General features: G+C 38.8%; 2 protein-coding genes across 2 annotated transcripts in view; both read right to left on the minus strand.

The window, feature by feature from the left end:
- Positions 1 to 16915, minus strand: LOC105939645 (all-trans-retinol 13,14-reductase). Its single transcript, XM_036148597.1, has 13 exons — positions 16500 to 16915; positions 13880 to 14062; positions 11949 to 12087; positions 11566 to 11668; positions 10528 to 10723; positions 10242 to 10439; positions 7389 to 7508; positions 7095 to 7233; positions 3274 to 3383; positions 2941 to 3107; positions 2083 to 2242; positions 286 to 433; positions 1 to 183 (listed from the first exon to the last, which is right to left on the minus strand). Coding segments are annotated over exons 1-13 (1830 nt in total). The 5' UTR covers positions 16666 to 16915; the 3' UTR covers positions 1 to 182.
- Positions 16916 to 17556: 641 nt separating this feature from the next.
- The window catches only part of mpp2a (membrane protein, palmitoylated 2a (MAGUK p55 subfamily member 2)), a 30410-nt gene continuing 24408 nt past the window's right edge, over positions 17557 to 23558 (minus strand). Inside the window, exons 12-14 of the mRNA XM_012881999.3 lie at positions 23148 to 23350; positions 21108 to 21236; positions 17557 to 21016 (exon numbers count right to left, since the gene is read on the minus strand). Coding sequence (XP_012737453.2) covers positions 20840 to 21016; positions 21108 to 21236; positions 23148 to 23350 — 509 coding nt within the window. The 3' untranslated portion in view covers positions 17557 to 20839. The remainder of the gene's footprint in view (positions 21017 to 21107; positions 21237 to 23147; positions 23351 to 23558) is intronic.

Genomic DNA, 23558 nt, shown 5'->3' on the forward strand with positions numbered 1-23558 from the left:
ATGGTTTAAAACGTTTATTGATAAACTTGTTTCTGATCCTGAGAACATTAGGAGGTTGATCCCAAGACGTCTGGAGGAGGGCAGAGTTAGCAGAAATAAACAAGGGAGCCTTTGAAGCTTGGACTGAAGATGTCTGCCACAATTCACCTCCTCTTCCCTCAGGCCTTCAGTCACTCTGCATATCTGAAATGCACAAAAGACCACTTAGTACTTCTGATAAATGAATTTCCAACAGCGTTCCTGGCATAATGAAAACAGTTTGTTTGAATGCTTAGATGTTGCTACCAGGTCTTCTTCTTCTTGATCGTTTGGTGCTTAAGGCGGGTTTTCAGAGCAAGAAGGTCGATGTAGAGAATTTGATTGAGGACAGCCGAGGCACAGAGCAGTCCGCCGTGCAGTGCCCCAGCCATGCCATTGCAGAATACATCCTGACCTGAACACACACAATCACATGAACTGTCAGACAGAGTTTCTCTAATAGACAAACAAGTAGACAACCTCTCATCTTGTAACACTGGATTTGTGCATGACATTAGTGAAGCAATGTCCGAAGTAAATTTGAGAATGGAGATTATAATGCTATTGTAAAAGATGCAAAAAGTTTTACATTAGTTTGAGGGAATTCAATAATTTTGTCACTTGGCCCTAGATGTAAACTACAGATAAAACTAGATATTTACATACATTGTATAAAAAGACAGAATCAGCCAAGATATCAGAAAGAGAACTGTTGGTGCTCCAAAAGTGGTTTAACTTTTGGTTCAAATTTCAGATACCTCAGGGACCCATGTTCATCTATGCAAAGAATTACACACAGGTATAAACAGCATGGGAATGTCCAGCCATCACACAGTCCAGGATGGAGAAGGGTTCTGTTTTCTGTGAGATCTTTGGTCCCAAATATGTGAATCGATCCCAGAGCAAAACCAAAAGATTTTCTGAAAATGCTGCTGAAGCTGGTAAGAGAGTATCATTGTCCACAGTGGAAGCAAGAACTGTTCTGTACTGACATGGTCTGAAAGGTTACTCAGAAAGAAATAAGCCAGTTTACAGTTACCAAGTGCAATCAGAGATAGAGACTTTAATTTTTAGGGACCTGTTTGGTGCTCAGAAGGAACTAAAAATTAACTGGTTAGCCATAATGACAATTGTTACATTTGTAGGAAAATAGGGAAAAACTTGATAGCCTCAGACTACCTCCCAGCTGTGAAATATGGTGGTGACAGTACGCTGTTATTGGGGTGTTTTGCTGTCTTAGGGACTGGGAAATGATGTTAAATAGATGGCATCATGAGGACAGAACATCATAGGGCAATACTGAAGCAAAATCTGAAGACGTCAGCCTGGAAGTTAAAGCTTGGTTACAAATGGGTCACTCAAATAGACAGTGACTCCAAACAAACTGCTAAATTGTTTCCAAAGTGGACTAAGTTAAACAAAGTCAGTATTTCAGATTGGCCATGACAACGCATTGATCTCAGTCCAATTGAAAATTTGGGAGAAGAGCTGAAAATGTATGTGTGAGGAAGGAGGCCTCCAAATCTGACCCAGTTACACTAGTTCTGTGAGAAATGGGCTGAAATTGCAGCAACTATTGTGAGAAACTTGTGGAAGGGTACAGAACATTTGTCCCAAGTAAAACCAATTCTACTCAGGAAATGTATGAAATTCTGAATTTGAAGACAACATAAATAAACAATTAATTTACAAATAAAATAAAATTTCTGTGTCATTTTAGATGTGTATTTCAATGACTTGTTTAAACTGTATTTACCAAAAGAACTTATAAAATTAACTGAGTTTGATGGTACTGTATTGTATTTGTCAACTGAACTGGACTGTATGTTATTGAAACTGAGCATCTGTGACTATATGATTAGAATTTGAAATTAATTGGACCTGTTTGTTTTGACATTTGTTTTAATTTTATGTTATGTCATACATCTAAACTGGAGAACATAAGCTGAAGGACTTACTTTATGAAAACCTTTATGGACTCTTGAAGGTTTTATCTGTGCTACGTCATAATGTACTTCAAACTACACTTTGGACAATCTGCTGTGGAAGTGTTGGTCATGTTACCTGTTAAGAAAAGCCCGCTGACTGGTGTCTGTGGTCGTGTCTTGGCAGCCGTTTCTGGCCCAAATCGCTCCAGGTTGTGCTCTGCACCATACATCTCACCTCTTGGAGCGCCCAAATAGTGGACATTAGTTAAAGGGGTGGCAGCTTCTACCATTACCACCTGAATGCAATCACACAATGTCACACACAATGTCATATAACAGCAGAAAAAAACATGTACCAAACAGTTTTTAGTACTTTATTTAACTCAGTATAACTCCTCATTTTCCTGGAACAAATCTTTAACTTATGCAGACCAAGAGACCACCAAAGTATCTCAGTGTACAAAGGTCAGGGGTATGGTAAAACACTGATATACTTTTGGAAAAGGAAATGGTGAAGTTTATTCATTAATTATTTCTTAAAGTGGGTGGAATTTTCAACAGTTCCAAATCACCAGTTTCAAAGAGGGTTTTGGAAGAATTTCCACCCCCCTTTCTTATACAACATTGCGTTAGTTGTGGAGGTTTGCAATAATTTCTTCACTGATGTTATTATTGTGGTATCACAGCATTGCAATGGTCCAAAGGCCTTTGACTAGGCCACTACCCCATACTTCTCTTCTACTCAGTCAGTTTGTTGAAGACTACCTACTATATGTAGGATCATCAATTTTCATCCAGGCTTTAGTTCTTGATAGATAACCTTATATTTGACTGAAAAATGCTTTGATTTACAGAGTTCTTTTAAAATCATGCAGCTTACTGATTATGTCCAGTAATATAGTTTGTATCATAGCAGAGGAAAAATGTCAGCAATATTGTTAAAAATTCAGGACATATACATCAGAAATGCATGCAGAATCAAATAGTCACACACCTTATCTCGAAGTTGAGGGAAGATGGTTAAAGCCCATTCCAGCAATTCCTGGGCCATGTTGTTTTTCAGATCCAAATACTCCTGACCCCTCTTGCCAACTTTGGTCTCTTCCCAATCCTCAAACCATTCATAGCGGGCCATGGTAAGTAATGTCATACAGGACTTACCTGTAAATAAACAAGTACAAAAGAAAATAAGCACATGAAAGAAAAGGCTTTTGGTTTAAGGAGATAAAGAAATCATGGGTTAGATTTAGCAAAAACATTGAAGTGGAAGATGTCATAGTCAACATTCAAGGAACGCAGCAGTTCTGTGGCAAAGTGAATGTGTTACCTGGCTGTCGAATGGTGGCTGTTGGGTCTTTAGCAGATGGGAAGGTGATAAACATCATTGGGATGTTTCCTAATACTTGCTCTCTCTTCAGAGAAGAGTATTTCTCCATACTGCAGCCATGGTAATGTACCCACAAACAGAGAGAAATGAACAATACATCATAGTTATTGTTCCTCGCAAAAGTATTCACCCCCTTAAATTTTTGGGATGTTTGCTTCAAACTTTCACTATTTTTATTGAGATTTTATTTGATAGACAAACACAAAACAGCACAAAATTGTGAAGTGAAGAAAAATTATGCATGGTTCTCAAAGTTTTTTTTTTTTATAAATAAAATTCTCATAATTATGGCAAACTATATTTAGGCAACCTGAGAGAAAGCTTTGTAGAACTATACGTTGGATTTTCCAGTTGCGAGTCTGGGGAAAATGTTCTCTCTCTCAAAGTACAAAGAGACTGCATTCTTCTCAGCTAAAGCTTAGTCAGATTTGACTGGGGCATTGAAACACATGGGTATGCGTTTTAATCTAATTCATCCATTGTAGCGCTGGTTGGATGTTTATGGTTGCTGTCCTGCTGGAAGGTGAACCTTCACTATAGTCTTCTGCTGCAAGTTTTCTTGCAGGATTGTTCTGATTTACCTCCTTTCCTTCCCATCAAAAATGAGCGGCTTCCTGCTGAAGAAAGGGATATACCATGATGCTGCCACCAGTTTCTTTTTGGGAATGGTGCGTTCAGGATGATGTTCAATGTGAGTTTTCCTCAACACAGCATGTTGTATATAATTCAGTTCAATTCAATTTTATTTATATAGCGGCAATTCATGAAACATGTAATCTCAAGGCACTTTGCAAAGTCAAATTCAATCAGATTATACAGTAGACAGTTTCAGTTTAGTCTCATCTGAGCAGAACACCTTCTTTCACATTTTTGGTTTGTCTCTTGCATGGCTAGCGGCAAACTGCAGGCAGAACTTCTTATGGGATTCCTTCTACAATGATTTTCTTCTTCCCAGATTTTCATAAAAGCCAGATTAATTTAGTACACCACTAAAAGTTGAGCTTTTGACAGATTCTCCCACCTGAGCCAAACGTTGCAGATTTACCACAACTTTCTTGACTGCTCCTCTACCACCCTCCTTGCACCGCCTGGTGAAGATGATGTTTGTTTACTAATGTTCTCTAACAAACCTCACAGAGCAGCTGTATTTATACAGAAATTAAAAACACACACATAGTAGGACCCTGTTTACAATATTAAACATTAGATCTTTGTAAGGAAAATAATTTTTTTATCAATGACTTCATTACTGACCATAATCTTGATGTTATGTTTTACCAGAAACGTCGTTACATGAATTTAACGAGGCACAAATGCTGATAGAGTTGGTGCCTCCATCCTACAATTTTCTTTGTGAGAGCGGACAGCAAAGGAAAGGTGGAGGAGTAGCAACTTTGTTTAATGATTCACTAAAATGTAAAAAGGTGTTTCTAGGTAAATTTGGCTCTTTTGACTATTTGGCTCTCCAGGTAAAGAGCCTGGTATGTTTACAACCAAGCTTACTCTTCTACTTCCACTTTGTCTGTAATCCAGGATGAACTAGTGGATAATTTTCAGTACAACGTTTCAAACATCATTGAGTGGAGTCAAAGACTAGACTATAGGTTCACTCTGATGTCTGAAATGAGAGACTTTACAGATATAACTTCCAACTGAAAAATGCAAGTGAATATTTCTTCTTTGAGACAATCAGCAAAACCTTTAAAAATGTTTGTGCCTTATTTGTAACGGTCGACAGGTTAACAAACCCTCCTGGGCCTATGGCATCTGAACTCCACTCCTCCACGGCCTAGATGAATTTGTTAACTTCTTTACTGAGAAAATCCAAAATATTAGAGGGGCAGTCTCTACATCTATATCAAGTTCAGTATCAAAGTTGTCTCCAATTAGAACTGATGTTGGCAAAAAAAAGTTTCACCTCCTGCTGTCTTGATGTTCAACCATAGCTTTCTTTAAGAAGGTTTTGCCTGTTATGATGATTGATTTGACTGAACTAATAAACACTTCCCTTTAGTCAGGTTCATTCCCCTGGTCTCTAAAAACAGCAATTATCAAATGACTTCCCCTTTAATCATTAAGATAAAAAAAACCCTGTGTTTCAACAGTTAAAAACATTCTTGACAATAACCAGCTGCTTTGACGCTTACTAGGCAGGTTTCCGTGCTCACCACAGTACAGAGACTGCCCTTGTCAAGGTGTTAAATGGCATTCATATAAATGTGGAAGAACCACAGTGCTGGTTTTATTGGACCAGAGTTCAGCATTTGACACAGTTGATCACTCCATTCTATCAGAACATCTGTAAAACTGGGTCAGCCTTTCAAGTACAGCACTTGACTAGTTTAAATCCTACTTAAAGGGCAGAAATTTTTGTGTCAGTAGGTAACTTTACATCAGAGGCCAAAAAAAAAAAAAATCACATGTGGGGTTCCCCAAGGGTCCATCTTGGGTCCCCTACTATTCAATATCTACATGCTCCCTCTAGCTCAGATAATAAAAACAATAACATATGTTACCATAACTATACAGACGACACACAGCTCTACATCAGCATGTCACCAGATGACTATGAAAACATTCAAGTCCTGAGTAAATGCCTAGAAAAAAATCAATGCATGGATGTGCCAAAATTTATTCAGTTGAATAAAATTAAAACTGAAGTAATAATTTTTGGACTAATAGACGAGTGATCAAGAGTTAGCACACAACTTCAGCTGCTTCAGCTAGTAAGCACTGATCAGGCCTAAATTCTGGGTACAGTGATGGACTCTGACCTAAACTTTCAAAGGCACCTAAAAACAATTACAAAGCCGGCCTTCTTTCACAAGAAGAACATGATGTCTCAGCAGGCTTTTGAAAAAGTAATCAATGCGTTTATCTTTAGTCGAATTGATTACTGCATCGTGTTTTCACAGGTCTGTCTGAAAAGTCAATCAGACAGCTGCAGTTGATTCAGAACACTGCTGCCTGCGTCCTCACTAAGAAAGTAGAGAACATCACCCAAGTTCTAAAGTCCTGGCTCCCTGTGTCTCACAGAATATACTTTAAAATACTTCTGTTAGTCTATAAATCACAGAATGGCTTAGCAGCAAAATACATCACAGACTTCCTGTCAGAGTCAATCCAGACCACTAAGGTCTTCTGACTCAAGTCTACTCTCTGCATACCCAGGGTCAGAACTAAACATGGAGAAGCAGCATTTAGTTCATATGCTCCACTTAGCTGCAACAAACTCCCAGAAGACTATAAAAACGCTGAAGCCTTGAGCTCCTTTAAATCTCTGCATGTTTTCTTTTCTTATTTTCTGTCCATGTTCAGCACGTGGAATTGTCTTGTTACCGAAATCTGGTAAACAAATAAACTTGCCTTGCTATACTAAATGGGTGATTTCCATAGGCAAATGGATTATTACAAATCCAAGACATCCTTTGCAGATTATTTTTAGTAAAAAATGTTGGAAACAATTGGCTATTCTTAATCCATTTCACAGTTATGCATTCATTTGTGTTGGTCTGTCACATACAATTCCAATAAAATACATCAGAGTATAAGATTTTAACATGACAAAATTAAATAAAGTTATGGACAATAAATACTAAGGCTCTGTAAATCCATACCAAATTTATTAAGAAATATGATCAGGTTGTTTAGTGTTACTATGCATATTGTTTAAGTGAATTAAAATAACTTTTATCTTAAACTAATTATACCAATTTTTAATGTTTTGTCATAAAGAATAAGAAATGCAAAGGGAAACATACAGTGAGTCCAGGTCATTGCCTTTATACATCCAGAAGTTTTTGGAAACAATGTCCAGCTCTTCCTTGGTCCCATCCAGCCCGACAAAGACCAGGAATGAACCCATACCATGACGAAGCATACCTAGCAGTGACTGGATTTCTACACACACACACACACACACACACACACACACACACACACACACACACACACACACACACACACACACACACACAAGGACAAGAAATTCTAGGCGGTTTAAACAGTATGGAAAATCAGAAACATGTAAAGGTAAAAGGGTGGAAACATTTTACCTGGGTTTTCCTGAATGTGCTGAGGTAGAAATTTCTGGAAGGTGTTGAAGATTCCAGCATTCGAAATTACAACAGGGGCATGGATCTCAATCTCTTGTTCTCCTTTAAGAACTGTCACACCTTGCACACAGACAAAATACATACACTCAACAAAAATATAAACCAACAGGTGCACAGTGTGCCATATCAAGATGCTGATTAGACACCATGATTAGTGCACAGGTGTGCCTTAGACTGCCCACAATTAAAGGCCACTCTGAAAGGTGCAGTTTTATCACACAGTACAATGCCACAGATGTTGCAAGATTTGAGGGAGCGTGCAATTGGCATGCTGAAAGCAGGAATGTCAACCAGAGCTGTTACTCGTGTATTGAATGTTTATTTTTCTACCCTAAGCCGTCTCCAAAGGCGTTTCAGAGAATTTGGCAGAATTTGCCACTCGGACAGCTGCTGAAACAATCGGTTTACATAATCAAAGAATTTCTTCACAAACTGTCAGAAATTGTCTCAGGGAAGCTCATCTGTATGCTCGTTGTCCTCATCTGGGTCTCCACCTCACTCCAGTTCTTTGTCGTAACTGACTTGAGTAGGCAAATGCTCACATTCGCTAGCGTCTGGCACGTTAGAGAGGTGTTCTCTTCACGGATGAATCCCGGTTTACACTGTTCAGGGCAGATGGCAGACAGCGTGTGTGGCGTCGTGTGGGTAAGCGGTTTTCTGATGTGAATGTTGTGGATCGAGTGGCCCATGGTGGCGGTGGGGTTATGGTATGGGCAGATGTCTGTTATGGACGAAGAACACAGGTGCATTTTATTGATGGAATTTTGAATGCACAGAGATACCGTGACGAGATCCTGCAGCCCATTGTTGTGCCATACATCCAAGAACATCACCTCATGTTGCAGGAGGATAATGCACGGCCCCATGTTGCAAGGATCTGTACACAATTCTTGGAAGCTGAAAACGTCTCAGTTCTTGCATGGCTGGGATACTCACCGAACATGTCACCCATTGAGCATGTTTGGCATGCTCTGGATCGGCGTATACGACAGTGTGTACCAGTTCCTGCCAATATCAAGCAACTTCGCACAGCCATTGAAGAGGCCACAATTGACAACATGATCAACTCTATGCGAATGAGATGTGTTGTACTGCGTGAGGTAAATGGTGTTCACACCAGATCCTGACTGGTTATCTGAGTCCCCAGACCCCCCAACCCCCCAATAAAACAAAACTGCACCTTTCAGAGTGGCCTTTTATTGTGGGCAGTCTAAGGCACACCTGTGCACTAATCATGGTGTCTAATCAGCATCTTGATATGGCACACCTGATTGTCTCAGCAATGGAGAAGTGCTCACTATCACAGATTTAGAGTGGTTTGTTAACAATATTTGAGGGAAATGATATTATGTATATGGAAAAAGTTTTAGATCTTTGAGTTCATCTCAAAAAATGGGAGCAAAACCAAAAGTGTTGCATTTATATTTTTGTTGAGCGTATGTTGGTATTTTAGGACTAAAGTCCAATGTTGCTCACTTGTAGTATAATTTGTTCTAAGAGCTTTGAAATGTTTGCATGAAACCTTACAAACATTTCAATGCATAAAATAAAAAGTAGTAACTTCAAGTAATCTAGATGAGCCAACATTTCTAGCCACATATATGTTTTAATCAAGGAAAAGGCATCAAATCAGTCCATGGCTGCAGTTCACTGAAAGGTCTGACAAGAAAGACCAATGGCATGATCTTTGTTGGGTGGCAACATGGTGCACTGCTCCGCTCAAAGTTGTGGTGTTGGGGTGTCAGTGTGGGAGGTTGTGGGGTTGCATATGTTGTGATGGGGTTTGCATCCCTTTTTGGGTGTGGCTTTGCCAGCCTTTAAACTTGTTGTGTGTTGATGGTGGAGTTGAGCAGGTTGGTAGTTCTTCCTTGGCTGACATTGGTGTGGCAGATATGTTATGTGTATACCGAGGCAAGGTGAGGCCTGTCAGCCCTGGATGCGATCCATCTGCCGCAGACTGCTTGGCGGGCGGGGGGTCAGGATTGGGTTGTTTGGGTTTGGGTGGTGTCTGGCCCTTGTCTGGGCTGGTTGGCTTAGGCGATCTATCTGACTCCACCCTGGAAAGAAGGCGACCACCTCCTTGTTCCTGGGCTGGTTGCCCCACTGGGGTATCAGTGCTTGGTCCTGGGAGTATAGCGTGTGCATGGGTAGTGTGCATGTGTGTAAGCTGTCCATTCTTGTGTCTTTACGTTGGATGTGTGTGGGAGGAAGTGTCTGTGTGTGTGCAGAATGTAGCCAGTGTTTACTTCCTGGTTCTTGGGCCAATCATATGAGAGTTCCTAGGGTTGTCAAAAAAAGCACAGCATTTGTTTTTTATATTATGTTTGTGCTATTGTTTGTGTGTTGTTCCAATTTGAAACACTAGGTGTCGTTATTAATTATTGCTCCTTTAAAAAACAGGTTCATCACTTCCACGCATTTATGTTTGGAATGTGTGGAATGTATATATATATATATATATATATATATATATATATATATATATATATATATATATATATATATATATATATATATACACACTGTATAGCCATGACACTCCACTTGTGTAAGTAAACCTGCTGGACTCCTCATTGGCACTTGAACGACAATTCTGAGCGCCACAGGAGAAAAAAAAAGTAGTTAACTCTATCTGTACTCCATCTGTGGGACTGGCCACTCCTGTCTGCAAAATTTCTACAATGTGGCATCTTGCACCTTTTGCTTTTGCCTGTATGCAGATGACACTCAACTGTTAGTCTTAAACAAGTTTACTAAAACTTGTAAGATGCAAGTTTTCCCATTTTTGCTTACCATAGGCTTTTCCCTGACTGTTGATGAGGATGCGCTGTACAGGCGCCCTGACCAGTACTTCACCGCCTGCCTGCTTAATGACTGGAATGATGTGAAAAGCAATTTCACTGGCACCCCCATATGGGTAGTATGCCCCACGTTTGTAGTGGTGGAGAAGAAGAGCATTAATGAGAAAGCTCGACTCTTTAGGAGGGACACCTACAAAGAAGAGCACACAAGAACAGTGATCAGTATGTATGGGACATTGTTGATAGGCTGAAAACGTATGTCTGTAAATGATGAGCACCATAGAAAAAGTAGGCAGAGAGTGCCTGCAGGTCCTTGTTTTGAGTGAGTTGAGACATCATTTCTGAATGGCTGGTTGATGCTAGGCGAAACACAGAAGATATTTTATCCAATAGGCCAGTCCAAATCAGAAAGTTTACCACTGGGTAAGGCAGGATCTTCAACATGGCAATAAGTGGAGTTCTCCGTGAGGCATGCTGCAGTAGGAGAAAGTCGAATGTATTTATTGGAGTTACGTACGTGCAATCTTTTCAAAAAATTTTTATTGTTGAGACAGAGTGACCATTTTTTAATGGAGTTGCTTCGATCAAGTGAGCTTGTTTGATCACCTCCATTGTTTTCAGTATAAACACTATTTCAGAACAGTGCATTCTTAGACTTAAAAGTTCACAGCAAAATGTATTCAAGGGCTAAATATGTGGATTTTGCATATGTCCTCTTTAATGATTGCATACAAAAGTGATGGTTTCAAACAGTAACCACTATGAGAGAAAGTTTGCACACCCAAAACAAGTCTATGTGGAAGGTTTTCCCCCCGGATTTCATATGTGGAAATATTGCAAAGTAACATGTGAAACATGCTTAAAGACGATCCACATTTGGATCCCCACGTGAAATAAATTTGGGAAATATATGTGAACCATTGGAAAACATGTGGACATTTTTCCATGCATAAAACTTTTTGAAACATTTTTCTATAATAATTTTCACCTGTGCTTTTTGTTGTCATCACATAATGATATGTGTAAACCTGTTACTTCAATTTTGCTTCTGTTACAGATGTTTTTGGGATAGACACCCATAAGACATGCCCAATTTACAAATGGGCATAATCTGGATAGATATTTAAACCAGTTCTAAACACTAAACAGAAACATTAACATTATTTAAGACCCATTCTGTGTGTTTATAATGTTGTTCTTAACAGCGTCTGAACTTGCCTGAAATAACAATTTTCTAACTCAAAATATTGTTCCGGTATCTGCTTACCAAATAAAAGCCTTTTATGCCAGGGTCATGATACTTATCACCAACACACCTTCATCAGTTTCATGAATTTGTCAATAGCCTCCTCTTCTTCTGGGAATTGCTTCTTCAAGCAAACTGCCATCTCAGTCTTTCCTGCATGGATATGATACTCCCTGAGAATGACAAAATGTATGAGGGAAGCAAGGGTGGCAAGACAAATGGTGGCTATTTTTTACTTAAAATAAAAGTTTTCCGTGCTGATGACAAAATTTGATTCAACCCTTCACTACATATGAAACCTAAGGATTTATTAATGACTTGTAGATGGTTTCACATGATGTTACAAGAGTGTGTAGTCTTTATAAAGAAGAGCTTTCCGTCATATTAGAAAAGCTGCCAAGAGAACAACTCAAAGGACAAAAAAGCACTTTGATGACTGTATAGCATGTATACCTGCAATGGTCAGGCTGTCCAAGAAGTATGGTATCGTAATGTTGTTCCAGCTTTACAAACTGCAGCTGTCCTTCTGTGATCTGATCCAAAGCAACTTTCAACAAGCTGTTCTCATGAAGCTGGCCCAGATAATGGATACCTGAAGGCAGCAAGATAAGGTGAAATTGCACCTGATGGGGCTTTCCGTAGACAAGTCATTTTTATTTAATTTTAATCATAACACACAAATTTCCCTCTGGGATTATTAAAGTATTTCTGATTCTGCTTCTGAAAAAAATGTGGTGCAGGTTTACTAAAAGATGGGATTTTTGATCCAACAGAAAGACGATCATCTTAAGTCAAGCATCAAAGTCCATTTACTCATCTGATTTTAATCAGAGTCAAAAACATCCATCAGTGTATTGGTTGATGATTAATAGGACAAAAATGGCAGGAGTTCTTAGTTTTGATGCATTCAATAAACAGGATAAAATTTTGGATTTTCCAGTATTTGAATGCCATCAGGATCTCTAGCAGATTGGCTGAGAAAAAAATAATGTTATGAAATATTATAGGAGAAAATATTGGCACTTTATTAAATAGGATATGATATTATGTTTTAGAAACAGAATACATAAAATCTTAATGGAATGAAACATAAATAAATTCCAGTCTGCATGCCTTTTCATAGCTTTTGAAATTGGATTTTTAATTTTGAAATCCACTTTTCTGAAACTAACAAAAAGCTTTTGAACCCTACCCAACATGCATGTATGCATAACCCATCTATTGAATTTAGTGCACTAGTTGATCTTTTCTTCATAAGAGAACAAGCACTGCAGCCAAAATATGGCCTTTTTTGACCTGCTGTATATTAGCCAGTCCCTAAGCTTGATGTATCATGAAACTGTTGACCTTTTGGGTTTTGTGGTTTTTATTTTATTATTACAATTTAATAATAATAATAATAATAATAATAATAATAATAATAATGTTATGTTCAGTGTTTTTTCGCTAATCCACCTCTTATATATTTCAATCCTTATGTAATTTTGTCTGTGTTGTGTGCACCTGCCTGTTGCTTTAATCCTATAAATTTCCCCGTCGTGGGATAAAAAAAGGATTAGCTAATGTTATCTTATCTTAAATAACACTTTTTAATATATGTACTAGGTTCTTTCAAGGTCTTAATTACATGTTATGTGTGGGCTCCAGTAACATCCATCCATCCATCCATCCATCCATCCATCCATCCATCCATCCATCCATCCACTGATCTACCTGGATGTTCCCTGGAGGACTGAAACGCCTCAGTCAGTGACGTCTGTGGGTCTGTCGGGGCAATGAGAGAAGTTTCGTCTCCTCTCTCCGTTTCTGGGGCTCGACGTTTTCATGTTTTTTCACGTGCTTAGATAAATTTGTTGTGTTTCCACTTAAATGAACCGGCTTTTTACAAAACATACAGCTTGATTTCATTTACGGTATTAAAATAAAGCCGAACGGTGCTACTTCCTCTGTTCATGTTTTTTCGCTGCTGCGTTCTCTCTCAGCTGTTTGTGTATTAAGTTTGTGTGAGAGCTGAGTGCGCGGGCCAGGCTGAGCCTGCGTGCTGATTGGCTGGCGCCGCTGAGCCATGTACGAGAGGGGAGGGGGAGCGGGAGAGTGCTTCCGTGACAGCGCGCTGCAGTCAGCGCGCGTGCTGACTGACACTGACTGAAAGCATGATGTGAGCAACATGCGTTAATGCGCGATAAAATAAATATCGCCGTTAATAGTCTAATATATATATATATATATATATATATATATATATATATATATATATATATATATATATATATATATATATATACATACATAAATACATACATACATACATACATACATACATACATACATACTATTCACTACAACAATGTTTTTGGGTGCTCCTGTTTGCTCTGGGAACTCACCCACGTCAAACTCGAACCCCTTATTTTGGAAGGTGTGTGTACAGCCCCCAGCTTGATCATGTTGCTCCAGGACTACAACTTTCTTCCCAGCTTTAGATAAAAGGGCTGCTGCTGTCAATCCTCCAATGCCGCTGCCAATCACCACTGCATCCAGAGCGGGTGGAACCCGGTCCACACGGAACCCTAATGGAAAAGGATTAGCATGCTTATGTAAGAGAAGTGGCTAAGTGTATGAACATATCAAAGTATGGTGCTCATGAAAAGGAAACAGCCTTGACGACAATCTGATTAATTAAATAAACAATTAAATATATGTTAGATTCATATTAAAACAAAGACATTAACAAATGATTAAGTTTAACTGTTGTAAATATCTTTTTAACTTATCAAGGATGAATCTAGTGTAGTTGGTCCAGGAGGCTGACACTAATGGTCTTAAAACAACTCCAGTCTTAAAAACGTCAGAGGTTTATGTAAAAACTGTTTAATAAACCTTTAGAAACTGATCATTTACACAGGAAATAGAGATTGCACCAGTGACCTTCCTGTGAAAAATGCAGGGAGAATGGATCTTTGTCTGAAAGATCAAAATAGTTTTAAAACAGTTTCCCATGGAATAAAATCTCTTCCTATTAATTTTTTGACAATAACATTTATATTCATATAGAAACTGGTGTGTTACTTTTAAGAGCAAACTATTACAGAATAGTGGCTTGATTAAACATTTCATGGACGTATTGAAATTTCTTAGAAACAATATGGTGCAAGTAAAGGGCGGACTGGCCATTTGGGAGAATCGGGAGTTTTCCCGGTGACACGGACGAGCGCCGGTCCTGGGACGCTTTGCTGGCACGCGCTGGGTGGCACAGCCGCGAAGGCGCGGCGCTCACAAACCCCGGCCATACTGTACAGCAGCGCTGTTGTCAACGACTTTTCAGACCATTGCTCCACCGATTTATTAGTTAAAAAAAACCCAACAACAACTTATCATCCTTTTTCTGTTATTGAGGGAGCCGTGATTCCCTTTCCACCTCTGTAGTCAGTCTCATAGACAGCTGCTGCTGTCTCCTCATGACTGCAAACCCTGCTATGGAGATTCTTACCCCCCTGCAGACGGAGCAAAGAAATCACAATCTCCACTCCATTTGCACTTTGCAAAAATGTATCAAACGCAGTGCAGAGAGATACACAGCTAGTTGCGTACCGGAACCCTTATAGACCATGTAAAATGGAATGAGAAAGTAAAAAAAGAAAGAAAGGGGAGCAAAGAGGGAGAGGTCGAAAAAACAAGCACTGGCCACTGATGCGAAAATGTGCACTAAACTGATATTTTTCTCTCTCCATAAAGGAGCAGATAGGCTAAGAAATAAACACTAGAGGTGAACAGTAAAAAGGCCAGCAGCCAATCCTGCACGATAGTTTAATACATATATCAGTCTCTCTGTGAGGAACCAAGGGTCAAAACTGATGCAATTAAACAAAGGTTTTAAGGTACTGATAAAAAAAAAAAAAAAAAAAAAAAAAAAAGGTTAAAAAAGAGCCAGTGGAAAATAAGTGAAATTCTAAAATGTCTTTGAATTCAGATTTAGTTTACCCTGGATAAACTCAAATTCTAAAAATATATATATATTTTTTATCCTTTATTTAACCAGGTTATACCCATTGAGATTAAAAATCTCTTTTGCAAGGGAGACCTGGCCAAGATAGGCATCAAAATTAAATCACATCATTACATACGTACAAAGACACACACAAGAAAAGCCAAATATGCACTTACAATAAAAATTGAAATTTTTCAATTGAAAAATATTGAAATTGTTGTTATATTACTTTGTTTAATCTGGCAAAATCCCAATGGGTTTAAGAAAATATTTGTTGTTTTCTTAATATAGCCAATGTATTAAATAGTACATTAAAAAATTAAGTGGATTTGAATAGATTTTTTAGAAGAAATTAGTGTCAGTTGAGTGCAGCAGTAGTGCTGCAATAGCTCCTGCTGGCATGGAGGTGGTGAAAAGCAGCAATAAGGAGTCAGAGCAGGAACCTTCAGGTACCTTGTAGAGCACAAAACACACCTGCAGCTTCTAAGGTTATGCTGGTGGTGACATGGCCTGAGATGGTATGAGATTCCTGGACAGAATTATTGTCCCAGTCCACCCCTGGTACCAGTACATAATACATCCTGCACTTTTGTGAAATTTAGAGGCTGTTTACAGGACTTCCCAGAAATGATCTCTATACCTTACAACACACTTTTGAAAACCTTGTGGAACTTCACATTTACTTTCTTCCAAACATTCCTGAAACTTATGGTAGGTAGTTTTGGTAACTTTGGTAAAAACACACTTTCCTTTAGTTTTCATGGAGCTTAATGATCATGTTTTTAGAAAGTAACTGGTAAGTTCAACAAAGTAGTCTCTAAATTCTGGGAATGTAAAGAATTTATTATGCTGTACTAAATTATTGCTCGTTATGCACAAATAGTTTCATGCCAATAGATAGATACTTTGACTACTGTCAAATATTCATAAAATACATTTCTTTACAAACCATAACTTTCAATAAATGTGGTAAAATAAGAGCAAATTAGTCATTTCTGATGATTTTGTTTTGACTTTACCTCTCTTTAGTCTGGCATCCCTCTCTTTGCTGTTGGTGACCAGGGGTCCTGGTGATCTCAGGCACTTCTCACTGAACACCTTGTACCGCTGACCGGTAGCTCGGAACAAGATGATGAGCAGTGCCACCAACAGACAGCTCAGAACACCAAACAGCCACCACCACATTGCAGAAGAGAACGTTAAACAGGCAAGACTACGAGCAAAAGAGGAAATATAGAGAAGATGAAAAATACAGAAGGTGAAAAATATACGCTGGGGAAGAGTGAAGGAGAATCTGAGAGGTGGGTAGAAGGAAGAGCAAAACTGTCTTGGACAAAAGATCTTCCAGGAAAGCGAAATACTGCAAGAGGTCTACATTCGGAAGTTGTCAAAGGAAGAGGATTAACGGATATTAACATCAAGAAGTCAGTAAAATGTGGTATAACATGTGACGATCAGGATTTAAACCCAGAAATTACAAAAACTGGAGAATAGATTCTTCACGGCAAGACATGAGACCAACAGGAAAGAGAGAGCTGGTTGTTCATCGTTTTATCTGACCTCCAGTGTGGTGTCATCACAAAAAATCTTTTCACTCATTACTGAAATGCCTAGAGGTACGTGTTTTCCCCTTCACAAACATATTTCTGTAAAGCTGATATTATCACGGCTCCTCAAGATAGTCATGCTTACTGCAAAATCTAACCAAATTAAAGACTGAAAACAAGCAAACATTGATTTTCTCACAATTTTCATTTTTTTTTCATTTCTTTGACAAAATATATCAGTATGATAAACAGAATTAGAATTCATGAAAAAAGTAATTGGGCCAAACCCACAGAGACCAGAGAAAATATGTGGGCATGAAAGAGGAGAACATACAAACTCCACACAGACACGGTTTGAGCCCTGGACATTTTCTCTGTTAGTCAAGGAAGCTCCAACTGCGGCACGAAGGCTAAGAATATTTCTCAGAGTAATAAAGCATAAAGTATAAATAAGAAAGCTCTGCACATTGTTTTGATCACAATAAAACCTTTTCTGATAAGCATGGTCTAAGATGAAAGAAAGTCACAATTTCAATTAAATCAATAATTTATTTTCAAAAGATAGAAGCATACTTTATGGCAAGCTCACATTACGAAAAAAAAAAAATCAAAATCAGGCTTAATCCAATACTTATTTTCTCGTGAAAACAGGCAATCATATATCTTGATAGCTGCATCATAGTTGGTCCATAGCATCTTCATATCAGTAGCTTCAAACATGTTGGAAAGGTTTGACTTTGCAGAACTGGGATTTTAATGCAGCACCATGGTTTAGACATTAGGCCAGTTTATTTCTAGTAGTCTGTAGGGCTTGAATTGTAAAAACTAAAGGTGCACTTATAAAGGTGCTTTATCCTTTTGAGCTTTGAATTTGGGATTAGAACATTCTGAAAAATTCCAATTTAAGTAAGGATCAACATAATACACACAGAAGCTGATGTTACCATAATGCTTGCTGCACTAAGCCCCCAAACTGTAATGTAAATATTCAAATGTCAACTTCATTATTTTCTATCTTTCTTGTAAAATAGTAAAACCTTTATGCTCTCATACCTCTTCCCCTCAAAAATACTGACCGACTAGAAAATATTTTGAACGTTGTATAAATATATTGGGAAATTACAGTTTTTAACCAGAAAAATAATTAAAACAGGGCAGAGATCCGAGACCATAAAATGTTGTTCAATGCATCCCTAATACCAAACACATGGATACTGTCTGCTGGTTACAAATTTTCTACAAATAATTCACATAATTTTGACATCATGGAATGTTTCAGTTGCTCATATCAAGTATAGCACATAGATAATTTTTACCACCTTCAATGTATACACCATTTACTATGTATACTGTAAGAACCATGTACTGTAAACTTATATTTGAGGACACTTCTGTAAAAGATGTACCTAAATCCATAAATATACAGTAAAAAATGCTTGTATTGCATCTATTGTATAGAAAAAGGACACAGTGTGGGTTTGGAATGTCCTCAGGGGAGTGATAATGATATCTTTCCAGGTATTTGGGACATACAAAACTGCTGGACAAATATCTGCTCCTCTTCAGGAACTTTTAGAAAACTTAAGCATAAATATTAAATATGTAACTAAAAATCTCTCCCCTACTAGAACTAAAACAACTGCTGCCAGCTAACGATCAGTACTTGTACACTATTTGACAGGCACCGGTTTTCCTTGTCTATGTCTCAACATTGTGCATAAAAATGACTCAGTAGCTGCCAGTAAAAAAGGGTCTGATCTGTAAAAATGAACTCATAAACATCTGTGCAGTTCGTACCATGAACAGTGTAGCATGTCGGGGAACCCAAGAGAACACAACAAATCTGAGGAGGAACATGAAATAAGGACAAGTCCCTGTGTTATATACTCATGTAAGAATACAGTATATTAAAAATGGCCTTCTGGACATGGGCACTAAAGTGCCATTCAACCCAATATAAGTACCTGTTATACCATGTGTGTACAAGCTATCCACAAACTGTGAATATGGAACTTAGTAAATTAGATCAGGATCACAGCAAGATGAAGTGCCAGCGGGGAATGAGAGATTGTATTAAACAGACATCCTTTATAAAGAAACAATAATGTGCATAATGATGTGGGTTTACACTGGGGGAGTAATAACTATGTAATACATTCCTTCTCAGAATACCTCCTGCTCTGATGATCCGTGATCAGAGCAGGATCACGCTAATCCACTAATTTCCGACTTCCAGACAGTTGTGTTGCACTTTGTAAACCATCATATAATCTGACAGTAAGGCGGTAATAGGAGCTAAATGCGTTCACTGTTTCAGCTGGCCTAATGTTTTGTCTGGCGAATGCTAAAGCTCTGTTAATACAGTCTTATGTTCACTAGTTTTGTTTCACTCAACCTATGTGACAGCATTCACATAGATCAATACCCTTTGAGCAGACAGAGGAGTTGATGGTGGCGCAGGAGCTAGGAGTTTATCCTGTAACTCCTTATCTTGGAATTGGTTGGTTGCCGGCTCGAGTCCCCACTCCGACCATCTTCACCTGCTGTCAGTGTTCAGAGGCGACGCCGATTGTCTGGCAGCCTCGCTTCTGCAGCTGTGGCTACATTGAATCTCACCACCACCATCAGCATGTGAATGTGTGAGTGAGTCGATGAATGACTAAATGTAGTGTTGAGCGCTTTGGGGTCCTCGGGACTTGGTGAAGCACAATACAAGTACAGTTATTTAAACTAAATATCAAACATATTCCCAGATAATATAGCTACTGGAAAAAACATTTGACTCCATTATTTCTATCTCAACAACAGAGTTTTAGTGGTAAAAGTTGCTGTTGACCACTTTACCACCTCCACCATATGAACAACATTTATGCTTCATTAAATAACTTAGTAACAGCAAATATATTACAGGCATAGAAAGCCTGACTACCACCAGCCCAATAGTGTGACCCGTTGCGTCATGGACTCCATCAGACCCCTGAAGGCATGCAACATGGAAAGCCAGAGGGATATGCTATCTGTCATGCTCTGCTAGCATAACGGTGTGTTTCTCTGCATTTTGTACATTCAAACATTAAACCAAGATGTTCACTAACAGAGGTTATGTATGTGATTTAATGTGCCAAAAACCCAATGAACATTAAATGAAAGCCTATCAGTTTATAAATCACTGTGAGCGATATGAGAGGTTTAAGGTGAGAGTTAATGAAGCAACACAGTATAAATAAACTGGATATGCGTTGCTATATTATTGTGTCAAATGTCAAACCAATAATTACGTTAATAGAAAGTAGAAAAATATTTAAAATTAGTTGGCACGATTCAGTTTCTGTCTGAAATGAATCACTTGGCACATTCTGACCCCTTCTTTTTAGAGGTCTGATCTCCCTACTGAAATGTAACCGATGACAAAATATGATGATGTTCATCGGTGATATGTAAATATACACATTTTAGATGTCCTCAGTTTAACAGAGACATGCACATGCATGCACATACAGAGTATTTTGGAGATTTCATGTTGTCCAACAGCTCTTTGTACTGCACCTGAAACCAAATGGACCTGTGCAATATAACACTATGTTCTTCAGGAAGAATCAACTTTTGGTGCCCAAAGGAAGCGGAGCCTCGGCAGTGTGACTGTTACTATACATTTAGAAATTCACACAAGCAGTCCTTGCTGTGTCCAGGGGCAGTTTGTCCAGAATGTCTAATCCATGCTAAGGGAATGGTAACAGCAGATGTCTGTTGAAACTGATGAAAATCTAAATGCGAGTTTTGAGTGTAGAAAATGTAGGCAGTTTTCTCTGTTCTTAGAACACCCACGTGACCGGGACCCACTGTGGGTTTTTGGAAACTGTTTCCAGGGCAGCTTTGACAGTGCGATAGGTCTCATCAAGATTCTCATTGATGATGGTGAGGTCAAAGAAGTGACCAAATGCTGCCTGAATTTTGGCACTCTCATCGCACGTCCTCTGCAGCTCTTCATCCTGCGGCAGAAAACACACAGATTGGCTTTAGTTACAATTCTGTGACACAAACCTTATAATGCTTCCTATGACGTGCTTGTTTTCCTCATACCGTCAGGGCCTTTGTGACAACCCCAGCCTCTACAGCTGAGTGATTCATCGCCTTGAGCACCTCAAAGTCAGGAGATTGAAGGAATACCACATAGGGCAAGAACTCTGAGGTCCGCAGCACTTTGAGAGACTAGAAGGAGCACACACATACGACATGCAAAATACATGGACATGTTAAGATTCAACCTGCATGTTTTATAAAAGTTTGTATTTATTTATTTTTTTGCCTTATAGGATATCTTAGAGGCGGAAGTCATAAACTAAAATGTCCCTAAAATAAGAGCTGAATGAGGGGGTCTTCACAGAACTTGGGCTATGTTCACAATGCATGTCTTGATACTCAACTCAAATTTTTTGCTGAAATACATACTACTATTAAATGCGACCGCCGTCAGACTTCTGTCTGAACAGTTCAAGACTGCAAAGCGACCCGCATGTGCGAACCACAGAAGGAGATGTCACACAGCAGCGGACTATTTATGGAAGCAATGGTGAATATAATTGTTTCTAGAGGCGTTCAATAAAGTTTTGCTAAAAAAAAAACTTTGAAAGAAAACCAAAACAGATAGCAGCTGGCGTCTCTCATTGCTATTATTAGAAAGCTGCTGAGCAGTGGGAGCCGACAACATTAAGACCATATAGCAAGATGAAGTAAGGTAAGAGGAAAGCAGCACAGCTATTGATGGTCTTTTATGGAGGGCTAACTGCTACTGCTGTGTATGGATGTGTAGAGAGAGACAGGAGAGTGACGTGAAAGACGGATAAATGCGACATGTCCTGTTCAGACTGCGGACACTTAGAAAAAAAAATCAGGTATGTGTCCAAATTAGTAGCACATATGGAAGTGGCCCAAATCGGATTCTTTTGGGGGTGAAAAGATCGGAATTGGACCGTTCACACTGCTGTGAAAAAGATGGAAGATGGGTCGCATAAGGGCAAAAAGATTGGATTTGGGGCACATTTCCCTGCAGTGTGAACGTAGCCTTATAGTCATGAAAAAAAAGAACATTTTCTGATTGCCATAATAGTCATGGAGAACAAAAATGAAGTGCATCCTTGTTGGATCCATAGGATTTCAGAAAGAAAGCAGTAGCCTGGTGGTGTGTGGACCGGATAAAGTTTATGGGCATTCACATTTCCTTTGATTTGATTGCATTTGACGTTGTAAAGTGCCTTGAAATGACATGTGTTGTGAATTGGTGCTATATAAATAAAATTGAGTTGAATTGACCTCTCCTGGACTGTGAACCCCTCCCATCTGGTAAAGAAGGCCAAACCAACGACCCTTCTTTCTCAGGAGACTGAAAAAGACTGGACTGTCTACTCAGCTACTCATAGCAGAAAATCATTTTTCACATCACAAGCTCTATAAAGGTCTAACTCTGTTGTTGCTTCTCCATGTGTGCCCATTAAATTAGCTTTGTTGCACAGAAAGAGGTGGTGCCTGGCCACAGTTGGCCGCAGTCTCCCATCTACCCCATGTTTTCTCTTTATGGGCTGTACTGAAACAAAATTTCCCCCGTGGGGGACAAATTAATAAAGAAATTCAATTCAACTGTGGATCATCCACTTTTACCTTCACTGAGACAAGTGAGGGCTGCTCTGCTTTTGGTTCTGGGTTCTTTGTGACCTCATTGATCACTTGCTGATGCGTTCTAAGAGTGATTTTGGTGGACTGACAACTCCTGAGAACGTTAATCACTATTCCACATTTTCTCCATTTGTGGCTCTCAATGAGATTCTCAACTTTGTGTATTTACTCAGGTTATCTTTGTTTGTTATTAAAGTTTGATTGACTGGAAAACTAATATTTTCAATATACAGTGCTAGTTATGGGTGCTTCTAGGGATCTCAGGTGAACAATAAATGGATGATTAAGGCTGATTTTTATTACTCAGCTTTCATTCATATCTGAAAATTGGAAAAGAAATCTGACACCACTTTTACTTCCAGGTTAAATATAAAAGTACGATGCATTTAGGCCTGTAATAACTGTGACGGGCTTTATAATCCTCAGGAGCAGGTGAAGATGTCTGCATACCTGTGGGTTGGCATCCAGTATGCAGACTCGTCCTGCCTCCACCACCTCATGTATCGAGTCAACCTTTAAACCGTACAAGTTGCCTTCGTACTCTCCATATTCAAGGTAACGGCCATTCTTGATGTCAGCCTCCATCTTACTGCGGCTTGTGAAAGCGTACATTCGAGTCTCACGTTCACCTTTTTTGGGCTTTCTGGAGGTGTCTGGATAGAGACGCAAACACAGATGTTACAAGGGTTCTAGCAGAAAAATAAGTTAAAGACTGTTATTCTGACAATGGTTTTGTTCACAATATTTCATGATGAAGACTGCAACAAAAACTTAGAGTACAAATGTGACAGAACTTATTCTTAATGTGTCCACTAAGCTTCAAGTCAATAAATAAAATGCCATAAAGCTGTCAGATTTCAT

Source organism: Fundulus heteroclitus, chromosome 16 (genome assembly GCF_011125445.2).
Source record: "Fundulus heteroclitus isolate FHET01 chromosome 16, MU-UCD_Fhet_4.1, whole genome shotgun sequence".
Lineage (NCBI taxonomy): Eukaryota > Metazoa > Chordata > Actinopteri > Cyprinodontiformes > Fundulidae > Fundulus > Fundulus heteroclitus.